Source organism: Mobula hypostoma, chromosome 22, assembly GCF_963921235.1.
Source record: "Mobula hypostoma chromosome 22, sMobHyp1.1, whole genome shotgun sequence".
In the NCBI taxonomy this organism is placed as follows: Eukaryota; Metazoa; Chordata; class Chondrichthyes; order Myliobatiformes; family Myliobatidae; genus Mobula; species Mobula hypostoma.
The window spans coordinates 59,705,600-59,718,588 of NC_086118.1; the positions used below are offsets into that span (position 1 = coordinate 59,705,600).

Below are 12,989 nucleotides of genomic sequence, written 5' to 3' on the forward strand. Positions count from 1 at the left end.
GAAACAAATCTGTGTGCAAATAATTAATGGTGCAATTTCAAATAGTGAATAGAGGACCATCTATTCATCAGCTGAGGCCTACCTGATTGGTACCAAGCCAGGCCAGGCAGAGAGAAATGTGTAAAATGTGTAAAACAAAAGCACAGTGGACCATCAGTCTTCATGATGAGCAGCACTGTACTGGAGTGTTATCCTAGCTTCTCAGGGTCTTTGGACATGGATATGCAGAGATGTTCCCTCTTATGCAAGAATCTAGAATCAGGGATGAGTGTTTAAACATCGAAAGGAGGTTTGAGTGTCCTTGAAACTTTTTCTCCCTTGAATCATAGTGGAAAGAGTATCTTTAAATAGCTTTGAGAAAGAGGTAGGTAAGTCTTTGATTGGCATTGTGAGGGAAGAGGTAGGCAAAAAGCAGTGAGATCACAAACAGATCAGCCATCTTAGTGAATGATAGAGCTGGTTCATAGGGCTGAATGTTTTCTTCTTCTTAATTCTTACAATCTTCTGATGTTTTTGCATTTGCGCCTCTGGAACAAGACTTAATCCCAGAGCTATCTAACAAAAGGTTAAGTGTGTTACAATTTGAAACAGGGCCAAGACCCAAATTACCAGAGCAATCATTTGTATTGATACATCCCCTTTAGTAGATCAAATGTCCCAAGGGCCATCCGAAGAACAACACTAGAATAATTAGATTTCTTGAGACATATTTAGATTATTACCAATGGCTTTTCAAAGGGGTAAATGTTAAAATGGAAAAAAATAAAGCCTTGTGGTTTGACAGACAGAGCAAAAACTGGCTTGCACTGTACTGTGTCTAGTGAAAACACAAATAACCAGCAGCACTTGGCAATGGCACCTTAGAAAGCAATGCTCAGCCTAAACCAGTCTAATTTAGAGTACTGAGAAGATTTCTCCTTAGAGGGGAGAGCAACTGTATGTAATACTTGCATGAAACAGCGATGTACTCGATGGCACTGCCTACCCTATTTACCATTTACTGAAAAAAATATTAAACAAAAAAAACACTTTGACTCACTAATTTGGATCTAGAAATAGTGAAGTTTACACACCAGGTTTGTTACTTTTCTCAGTGAAACACTGCAATGAACTGACATTGTTGGTTTCGGCACAGTTCCATATTGATCTACAACAGGCTTTCAATGTTTTCAGCATCGGATATCCTACCATACAGGACAAACTCTTACAGCTATTGTGTGACTGGAAGCTGCAATGATGGGAGAATTCAGTTAACTTTGACCTTGGAGACCAAAGGGATCTGAGTAGCCTCGTGGTAGAAATTCCATGGAGACTTTCCAAGGCTGGTGCTCAGCACTCTTGCCAGGAGTTGGTCAGGTACATCTCTGTAAGGACATTTAGTCTTGGTACGCTTGCACCTGGAGGAAACATGTGGCACAGATCAGAAGAAATTGCTGGGAATAATCATGAGGTTAGGAACTCAAGAATGATTCCAGTCTTGACCTCCAAGGGCAAAGAATTTGGATCATGCACAAATTTGTATTTAAAGGTGTTGGTGGTCAGAGATCTCAATGACAATCAGGAATACATTGAGTGTTGGAAAGTTAAATCACATTTTAATCAGAAACAAGCTTAGGAACAATATTTTTCTGTGAGTATATAAAAACATTTTCTTTTGCAAACCAGTGAGATGGCTTAATATCTCATGACACAATGTGCATAATGTTTTCTCAGAAAACAACCCAAGTTTTCCTCTCAAAACTAACCAAAAAGCTTCAACATTTTGGCCTCAATACCTCCTTGTGTATTTTGAACCTCGATTTCTTCACTTGCAGAGCCCAACCAGTTTGGATTGGCAAAAACAGCTCCTCCACGATCTCCATTAGCACCACAAGGCTCTGTGCTTTAGCCCCGTGCTCTACTCACTTTATGCTTATGACTGCAAGGCTAAGCACAGCTCCAGAGCCATACTTAAGTTTGTTGACAACACCGCTATTGTAGGCTGAATCAAAGGCTGCGATGAATCAGCAGATAGGAGGGAGAATGAAAATCTGGCTGAGTGGTGTCACAACAACAACCTCTTACTCAATGTCAGCAACACCAAGGAGATGATTATTGACTTCAGGAGGAGGAAACAAGAGGTCCATGAGCCAGTCATCATCAGGAGATCAAACAGAAATAGTCAGCAACTTTAAATTCCTTGGTGTTAATCATTTCAGAGTATCTACCCTCAGCCCGGTGAGTGCCATTATGAAGAAAGCAAAACAGAACCTCTATTTCCTCGGAAGTTTGCAAAGGTTCGGCATGATATCTAAAACTTTGACAAACTTCTATAGATGTGTAGTGGAGATTATATTGACTGGCTGCATCACAACCTAGTACAGAAACACCAATGCCTTTGAACAGAAAATCCTACAAAAAGTAGTGGATACAGCCCAGTCCATCATGGGTAAAGCCCTCCCCACCACTTAGCACACCTATACGAGTGTTGTCGTAGGAAAGCATCATTCATCATCAGGGTACCCACCATCCAGGCCATGCTCTCTTCTCGGTGCTGCCATTAGGAAGAAGGCACAGGAGCCTCAGGACCCACACCACCAGGTTCGGGAACAGTTATTACCCCTCAACTATCAGGCTCTTGAACCAGAGGGGTTAACTTTGCTCAACTTGGGGCGTGGTGCCCATGGGACCGCAAGGTGCAACACTTCACAGTACCAGCAACCCAGGTTCAAGTCCCACTGCTGCCTGTAAAGAGTTTGTACATTCTCCCTGTGACTGTGTGGGTTTCCTCGGGGTGCTCCGGTTTCTTCTCACAGTCCAAAGACGTACCAGTTGGCAGGTTAATTGGTCATTGTAAATTCTCCCGTGATTAGGCTTGGGTTAGATCGGGGTTACCGGGCAGCATGGCTCGAAGGGCCGCAAGGGCTTACTTCATGCCGTATCTCAATAAATAATGTATAAATAACTGAACTGTTCCTACAACCTATGGACTCACTTTCAAGGATTCTTCATCTCATGTTCTCGATATTTATTGCTTGTTTATTTTTTTTCTTTCTTTTTGCATTGTACAGTTTGTTCGTCCTGTTGGGTGTGGTCTTACATTGATTCTATTGTGTTTCTTGGATATACTATGTATGCCTGCAAGAAAATGAATCTCACGGTTGTATATGTTGACATATGTGTACTTTGATAATACATTTACTGTGAAGTTTGAAGTTTGCTCAACCTGTCCTTACAGCATATGCCCTGTAATCCAGGCAGCATCCTAGTGAACTTCCGCACCTTCTACATCCTTCCTATGAAGGCAAGGGGAATTAGAACTGAATGTAATACTCTCACACAGCTTTCCTATCTCCCTTTTTCTTAGCTTCTTAAATTTTGCATATGCTTCCTTTTCCTTCTTAACTAAATTCACCACCTCTCTTGACATCCAAGGTTCGCTGACCTTGCTATGCTAGTCATTTCTACTTACTGCAACACACCCGTCTTTACTCTGAGCAGTTGATCTTTAAACACCCCTCACCACATGTCAGATGTGGATTTGCTCATAAACAGCTGTTTCCAAATAACTCTTCATAGTTCCTGCCTAATACTTTAGTAATTTGTCCTGCTTCAATTTAGTACTCTCCTGTAAGGTCCATACTTACCCTTATCTATAGCTTTCTTAAAACTTAGAGTTATGGTCTCTGTTCCCTAACTGTTCTCACACTGAAAGGTCAGTAACCCGGCTCATTACCCGACACTAGACCCAGTTGGACTATCTACATATTGACTTAAGAAACTCTCCTGAATGCTTCTATCAAATCCTCTCCCTCCTTAAAGCAAACCTCGTGCTTTAAGGAGGTTCCAGTCTATATTAGAGAAATTGAAGTCACCCATTACCTTTCATAATCTGCCTGAATTCAGTTCCTCAATGTTCTAAAGGCTATGGAGGCCTGTAGTATAACCCCATCAGTGATTGCATTCTTCTTATTTTTGAGTTTTACCCATATAGACTATTTGGATGAGCCCTCCATCATGGCCCTCTGAGTGCAGTTGTGAAATTGTCCTTGATTAATAGAACAACTATAACCCCTCTTTTACCCCTTCTCTATCTTTTCTAAAATATCAAAGCCTGGAACATTAGACACCCATTCCAGTCCCTCTCTCAACCTTTTTATTATTTTTCTTAAAGAGAAACAATCAATTGCCATGAAGTTACACTTAACATTTCCAATACATCAATCAGACTAGGCATCCATCCACTGGCACTGTCACTTTACTTATTGATCAATATGAATCGCTGTTAACTCAACTTCAACATCCTCCAGTCACCTCAGAGCATTTCTGCCCTTCCCTTTTTAGTGGATTTATTTCTCAGCCAATTTAATCCAAGCTTGCTCAATTCACAATAGTACCAGAAGTCATTAGTAGTGCTAATGAAAAAAAAATGCAGAGTTAAACAAATGCAGGAATAGGAACTCTTTCAAATGATAATGAATGTATGCTTCTCAAATCATTCAGTTAAAAATGTACTTTAACCCAAATTATAGCTGACCTGGAAGTGTTTGATCTACAACAGTTTTCCTTTCCATTTAACCTTTGCTTTACCTATCTCGAACTCTGCATAGATGGTCCCAAGACCGGCTGCAAGAGGAGGGTTAGGCATGGGGCTAGCAACCCCATCCCATAAGAACACAGAGCTACAGAAACGCCAACAGAAGCACAAAAGACCTCAACCCTGGGAGAGGAAGGATCTTTGAGAAGATGGGCTACACCTGGGGACAACTTGAAAGACTGGTTCAGGATTGAGGACTCTAGAAAGCTGCTGGTAGCGGCTCAGTAGGGGTGAGGGGCTTAAGTAAGTACCTATCTCGGAAAGCAGCTGGCTGGTGGCGTAGTGGCATCAGTGCCGGACTTCGGAGAGAAGGCTCCCGAGTTCGAATCCAACTGGCTCCCTTGCACGCTTTCCATCCGTGCTGGGTTGAGCGTTGAGCTAGCAACTTGGCCTCGTAAAGATAAGAAAGCCTGCAAAAACAAAAAAAACGCCGTCATGACGGCGTCCCGATGACTCCACTCGGAGTTAAGGGCTTTCTTTTTTTTTCCTATCTTGGAAAGTATCTGATGGGACAATGTCAAGAACACAAGAGATTCTGCAGATTCTGGAAATTCAGAGTAACTGCGTTCACCAGCAACTTTTATGCGTGTTGCTTGAAATTCCAGCATCTGCAGATTTCCTTGTGTTTGCACACACACAAAATGCTGGAGGAACTCAGTAGGTCAGGCAGCATCCATGGAGAGGAATAAAGAGCTGACATTTCAGGCTGAGACCCTTCTTCAGTAGGGGAGCTCAACTTTGCTGTAGGAGTCCCGAGCTGTACCCACTCAGGGAGTATTTGGCAAGATAATATTGATTGAATCTTATTCTGAATCTAACTTGGGCAATGTGGAATCGCTCCGCTCCTTCAATGTTCATACTATTCTGCTCATTGAGACTACGTATAGGGAGTTACAGCAACTTCTTTGCACCTCGTCAATAGTAGCTCTCTGTGTGATTTGTGTGCGAGACATAGACCATGCAGTAATTAATAAATTGTCCCTCCAGCACTAATGAAGCTTACTTGTTGACAGAAACAAGCTATGCACAAGGGATTCACTGTCATTATATAAAAGAAACACCAACAGTAACATTTAAAAACCTGTCTATTAAGTAGTTGTGAAATTGCTCACCAATATTGATTACTGAATATTTTTTTTTGAAGATAGTCCAGTCTTCTTTTAAAGTCAAGTAATTAATTATACAATGTGTTGGTGCTTGGCCAAGTGGTTAAGGCGTTCGTCTAGTGATTTGAAGGTCGCTAGTTCAAGCTTTGGCTGAGGCAGTGTGTGTGTACTTGAGCAAGGCCCTCCAAGCTGTATGGGTCCTAGTGCCCTTCCCTTGGACAACATTGGTGGCATGGAGAGGGGAGACTTGCAGCATGGGTAACTGCTGGTCTTCCATACAACCTTGCCCAGGCCTGCTCCCTGGAAACCTTACATGGTCTCATGAGACTAACGGATGCCTATAAATTATATAATAATTTTCTTGGATTTAAAATTTTAACCCTGACACAAGACTCCAATGGTTTTCCCCCTAATTAGCCTGACATCATGATAGCAACAATGTGCAGCCTCACGCGCCTTGGTCTTGATGTCCAAAAACGCAGGAGGTGAACAGAGAACAATCCGGTCATTCATATGGTTTCATCAGAGAGCCCGCACAGTTTATCACTTGCCAAGTATGGGTGGGAGTGAGAATATGAGAGAGGAAAGGGTCTTGTTTTGTTGTACTTTGTTGTGTTCTGAGTGGTTCTGCCAAGCATGATGGGCATGCTATGTTGGCAGCAGAATGTGTGGCAACACTTGTGGGCTGTCCCCAGCACAACCTTTAGGTGTGTTGGTAATCAACACAACCACATTCCACTGTACATTTCAATGTAAATGTGATAAATCTGAATCTAATTTGAGGTCAAGGGGAAAATGTACAAACTCCTCACAAGCACTGGCAAGAATTGAACCCCAAAATTACAGCTGGTGCCGTAAGCATTGTGCTAACCACTAAATACCATTCCACCCTGGATTACAGATCTACGAGCCTAACATCAGCAGTAGCCTAGCTAATCGGAGGAAAAACTTTGAGGGACAGGATTACTGACTACTTGGGAAGCCAGGGACTAATCAGATATAACTAGTATGGCTTTGTCAAGGCATACAGTATCTACTCTGACCAATCTGAATGAATTTTTTGAGTAAGTAACAAAGTATATTGATGAGAGCCAAGGAGCAGATGTTTATTACATGGATTTCTGTAAGGCTTTTGACACGGTCCCAATAGGGAGACTGGTCCAAACAGTCCATGGAATGAATCCAAAATTAGCAACAGGAGACAGAAGGTTATAATAGAGGGTTGTTTTTGTGATTGGCTGTGAGGGACCTGTGGTGATCTATGGGTATTGGTGCTAAGATCCCTGATGTTTGGAATATATGCCAATGCAGATGTTAGCAGGTTCACAGATGAAACAAAATTGAGCAAAGTTGACAACAGTGTAAAAGTGCTCTTATTGTCTTTGTTAGAAAGCTGATCATTAGTTTTTTTTATAATTGATTTCTGTATCTCTCTGCATAACTCTTTCCAGTTTGGTGTATTTCGTGGTCCTTCTTCCTATGGACCAAATATCTTCCAATTTCCCTTCACTGAATAGCTTGTTACAGTTTTGCCTGTTTGCTTAATTTATCAATGCCGCTCAACAATTCTCTGTTCAAATCTACATTATCTACTGTGCTGCATAACTTTTTATTCCAGCTCCAATGACAAGCTATTTCATTAGCCTTTATGAGTACTTCAAACATGTTTGAATTTTGTATGTTTTGTATCAACATAATGAATTGAATAACCTTGTAAAGTGATAGCCAAAACGGAAGAACAAGAAACCACCTTAAGGGATTTCCCCTTTGCTGATGACTGTATACTCAATGCAGGAAACTTGGGCAAGTTTGCTAATGCCTGACATAACTTTAGCCTCACAATTATCACGAAGAAAATGGTAGTCATCCACTAACCTGTAGCAAACACCCCAGACATAGAACAAAACATCTAGTGAATACGCAGAGGCTTTCAGCAGTGGTCAAGTTCACATACCTTAACAGCACTCGATCAAGATCAATCAACATTGATGATGAAGTCAACAACAGGGCAGCAAAAGCCAGCTCTACTTTTAGAAGAGGAATCAGCCCACCACAGACCAAACTGAAGGTGTATTGTGCTGTTATCACATGCACTTTTAAACAGCAGCCTGTTGTAGGTACTACTATTGTCCAGGTGATCCAAGATCATGTGGACCGCCAATGAGATTTCATCTGCTGTAGACCTATCGTGGCATTAGGCAAATTGCAGCAGGTCCGTGTCCTTGTGTATTGATTACAGCTCAGTGCTTAACACAATCATACTCTGAGTTCTAATTAATAAGCTACAAAACATGGGCCTCTGTACCACCATTTGCAAATGAATCCTTGACTTCCTCATTGGGAGACCACAGTCTGTGTGGATCAGAAACAACATCTCCACTTCGCTGACAATCAACACTGGAGCACCTCAAGGATATGTGATTAGCCCACTACTCTACTCTCTCCAAACCCAATGCTGTGTGGCTAGGTACAACTCAAATGCCATCTATAAATTTACTGATGACACAACTATTGTTGGCAGAATTTCAGATGGTGATGAGGAGGCGTACAGGAGCAAGGTAGATCAGCTGGTTGAGCAGTGGCAGAACAACACCCTTGCACTCAATATCAGTAAGACCAAGGAATTGATTGTGGACTTCAGGAAGGGGAAATTGAGGGAACACACACCATTCCTCATCAAGGGTTCAGCAGTGGAAAGGGTGAGCAGTTTCAAGTTCCTGGGTGTCATTATGTCTGAAGATCTATCCTGAGCCCAACATATTGATTACAAAGAAAGCACAACGCCGGTTATGTTTCATTAGGGGTTTGAGGAGCCTTGGTAAGTCATCAAAGACTCTCACAGATTTCTACAGATGTACTGTGGAGAGATTCTAACTGATTGCATCACTGTCTGGTATGGAGAGAACAATGCAGAGGATCTGAAAAAAACTGCAGAGGGCTGTAAACTCAGACAGCTCCACCATGGGCATTAGCCTCTCCAGCAATGAGGACACCTTCAAAAGCGATGCCTCAAGAAAGTTGTATCCATCATTAAGGACACACATCATCCACGACATGTCATCTTCGCATTGCTAGAATCAAGGAGCTTAAAGGCACACACTCAACATTTCAGGAACAGCTTCTTCCCTCCGCCACCAGACTTGCAAATGGACAATAGTCCCAGGAACACCACCTCACTATTCTTTCGCTTTCTTTTGGCAAAACTTACTTGATTTAATTTTATTTTAATTTATAGCTTTAAAAATATATATTGCAAGGTACTGCTGCTGCAAAAGAACAAATTGCACGACATATGCCCGTGATATTAAATCTGATTCTAATTCGTGGCTAGGATTAACTCCTGTCTGAGAAGGGACCTGGACCCAATGCAATTTCCCATATCGCCACAGGAAGTCTACAGCACACGCAATCTCACTGACTCTCCAATAGGCTTTAAAGCATCTGTACAACTGCAAAACAGATGTTAGGCTACAATATCTTTAAAGAATTCCAACAGATTTGTCAGGCAAAATTTTCCCTTAAAGAAACCATGTTGACTTTGACCTATTTTATCATGTGCCTCCAAGTACCCCGAAACATCTCAGACTCCGCAATCATGAAGGTGGCACACCAGCATCTCTATTTCATGAGGAGTTTGAGGAGGTATGGTATGTCACCAAAGATTCTTGCTCATTTTTATAGATGTACTGTGGAGAGCATTCTGACTGATTGCTTCACAGATTGGCATGGAGCCTCCAAAGCACTGGATCACTAGAGGCTGCAGAGGCTTATAAATTCAGCTGCTTGTCACATGCACAACCCTCTCAGACATTGAGGGCATTGTCAAGAGGCGGGCCTTAAGATGACAGCATCCATCATTAAAGACCCTCACCGTCCAGGACATACTCCCATCAGGGGCTTCAAGTTACTCCCATCAGGGAGGAGGTACAGTAGTCTGAAGACGCACACTCAACACTTTAAGAACAGCTCCTTCTCCTTTGCCATCATTTTTCTGAATGCTCCATAAACCCATGAATGTGGACTCATTTGTCTTCTGCACTATTTATTATTGTAACCGACAGTAGTTGTTCTGTGTTGCGCTGCACAGCTACCGCAAAACAACACATTTCATCACATCTGTCAGTGATACTAAACCTGTTTCTGATTCTGAAAATGGGCAAATGTTTGCTCTCTCATACATGGTCACATTATCAATAATAAATGCACTGTGCTCAGTCTGAGGTAACAACCAAACATCATACTCAAAAGGATGTGCTTACATTGGAAGTAGAGCAGAAAAAGTTCACAAGGTTGATTGCTGGGATGAAGTGATGATGTAAGACAGCGGCCATACTTTATTAGAAGTTTGAAGCGATTTGGCATGTCAACAAATACACTCAAAAACTTCTATAGCTGTACCGAGGAGAGCATTCTGACAGGCTGCATAACTGTCTGGTATGGAGGGGCTACTGCACAGGACCGAAAGAAGCTGCAGAAGGTTGTAAATCTAGTCAGCTCCATCTTGGGTACTAGCCTACAAAGTACCCAGGACATCTTTAGGGAGTGGTGTCTCAGAAAGGCAGCATCCATTATTAGAGACCTCCAGCACCAAGGGCATGCCCTTTTCTCACTGTTACCATCAGGTAGGAGACACAGAAGCCTGAAGGCGCACACTCAGCGTTTCAGGAACAGCTTCTTCCCCTCTGCCATCCGATTCCTAAATGGACATTGAAGCTTTGGACACTACCTCACTTTTCTTTAATATACAGTATTTGTTTTTGCATGTTTTTAAAAAATCTATTCAACATATGTAATTGATTTACTTGTTTATTAAGTTTTATTTATTATTATTTTTTCTCTCTGCTAGATTATGCATTGCATTGAACTGCTGCTGCTAAGTTAACAAATTTCACGTCACTTGCCGGTGATAATAGACCTGATTCCGATTCTGATTCTGATGAAGAAGGGTTGAGAAGATTAGACCTTTACGATTCGAGGTGATTTTATTGAACTATTAGGTTCTGAGAGGGATTGGCAAGTGAATGCTGGGAAGTTATTTTCCTCAGTGGAGGTATCTATAGGGGACAGAGTCTCAGAATAAGGGGTTGCCCACTTCTGAAAGAAACAGGGATGTCAGAAGATTGTGATTATTTAGAATTCCCAGCTCCAGTGAGCTGTGGAAGTAGAGTCACTAAACATGACTTTTAAAGATAGACATTTAAAGCTACAACAGAATCAAGGGATTACGGAAAGAGGAAAGTGGTTTTGAAACAAGAATAGGTAAGAAGGCAGAACAGACTTGACAGTCAAATTGGTCTTTTCTGCAACTTGTTTCTTGTATTATTACCACTCAGATAATGTGAAAACAATCAGAAAGTTGGAAACCAGACATAAAACAAGTTAGCCTAGAAACACAGCAGTGAACTATAAACAAATAGTTTCAGTGCAAAACATCTTTCACAAGCTGCCACGTCTGCATTGTTAAATGCTAATGAAGTGATCAATTACAGTCCAAGGTACTCTCAGCATTTTATTATCCAATTGCCTCCTCTTTGTCCAGGTCTTTATCACTAAATCATCACAATATCCAACACACCTCAAATCAGATTTCTCCTATCCGGATATCCCCATTACAATCCAAAGTTCAAAGTAAATTTATTATTAAAGTACATATATGGTACCACATTCAGTCCTGAGTTTCATTTTCTTGCGGGCATTCAGAGAAGTATAAGAAACACACCAGAACCAATGAAAAACCACACCCAGCAGTGCGAACAAACAACCAGTGTGCAAAAGACAACAAACTGTGCAAATACAAAAATAATAAAAATAAATATTGAGAACATGAGATGAAAAGTCCTTGAAAGTGAGTCCACAGATTATGGGAACAGTTCAGTGATGGGAAGAGTGAAGTTATCATCTTAGGTTCAAAAGCCTGATGGCTGAGGGAATCAGATTCCGGTTTAATATCACTGGCATATGTGGTGAAATGTGTTGTTCTGTGGCAACAGTACATAACAATACATAATAATAAAAAATGATTGATTGCTATGTATATATGAATTAAATTAAATAAGCAGTGCAAAAAGAGAGGAAAAAATACTGAGGTAGTGTTCATGGGTTCATTGTTTATTCAGAAATCTGATGGTGGAAGTGAGGAAGCTGTCCCTGACAGGTTGGGTGTGTGTCTTCAGGCTCCTGTAGCTCCTCCTAGATGATAATAATGAGAAGAGGACATGTCCAGGATGACGGGGTTAACGATGGATGCCACCTTTTTGAGGCATCGCCCTTTGAAGATGTCCTCAATGCGGGGCAGGCCAGTGCCCATGATGGAGCTGGCCCCGTTTACAAATTACTGCAGCTTTTTCCAGTCCTGTACCTCCTTCCTGATGGCAGCATTGAGAACAGAGCTAGGCCTGGATATTGGGCGTCCTTGATAATGGACGCTACTCAACCTCACCCATGAATCAGTCTTCTCCACCCCACAGTTCACTCTCGCTACCCCTTCTCCTTGCAGATACCTCCCCTCCCCACCATCTCCTACAGATCACCCTCCCCTCCTCTCCCCCATAGATCACACCTCCCCTCAGCTACCGAGATCACACTCTCCCTCCTCACCCCCACAGATCTCCCCCTCCCTCCCCCACAGATCTCACCCTCCATCCCCTCCCTCAGAGATCTCCCCCTCCCTCCTCACCCCCACAGATCTCCCCTTCCCTCCCCCACAGATCTCCCCCTCCCTCCTCTCCCCCATAGATCCCCCCTCCTTCCCCTCCCCAGATCTCCCCCTCCCTCCTCCTCTCCCCCACAGATCTCCCCCTCCTCCTCTCCCCCTCTCTGCATCTCTCCCCCACAGATCTCCCCTCCCTCCACCTCTCCCCCACAGATCACCCCCTCATTCCTCTCTCCCCATAGATCTCCCCCTCCCTCCTCTCCCCACAGATCACCCCCTCATTCCTCTTCTCAGAGATCATCCACCCTCCTCTCCTCCACAGATCTCCCCCTCCCTCCTCTCCCCACAGATCACCCCCTCTTTCCTCTTCTCAGAGATTATCCTCCCTCCTCTCCTCCACAGATCACTCCCCTTCCTTTCCTCCCACGGATTCCCACCTCCCCTGTACAAAGCCATTAAAGATTCTGCTGGGCATACTGGCAACCAAGAAATGAAGATCTTTATGGCCGGGATGGCCCCCACCTGATCTGTGACATCGGGTTGAAGTAGCCCATAGCGGTCGGTGGCAGCCCAGTCACCCCGTCCAAGCCGCTGCTGCCGAGAGTTCACAGCCTCCCGGCTCTCGTCCGGCAGCACTCTGCCTCAACACTGCGCA

General features: G+C 42.9%; 1 protein-coding gene across 3 annotated transcripts in view; it reads right to left on the reverse strand.

Moving 5' to 3' along the window:
* LOC134336453 (monocyte to macrophage differentiation factor-like) overlaps positions 1-12,987 on the reverse strand; it is a 59,339-nt gene extending 46,352 nt beyond the window's left edge. Inside the window, exons 1-2 of one of the 3 annotated variants that reach the window (XM_063030700.1) lie at positions 12,857-12,981; positions 4,828-4,986 (exon numbers count right to left, since the gene is read on the reverse strand). In XM_063030700.1, coding sequence (XP_062886770.1) covers positions 4,828-4,986; positions 12,857-12,888 — 191 coding nt within the window. In that variant the 5' untranslated portion in view covers positions 12,889-12,981. The other 2 variants (XM_063030701.1, XM_063030702.1) reach the window with 2 other exon arrangements.
* Positions 12,988-12,989: the final 2 nt, after the last annotated feature.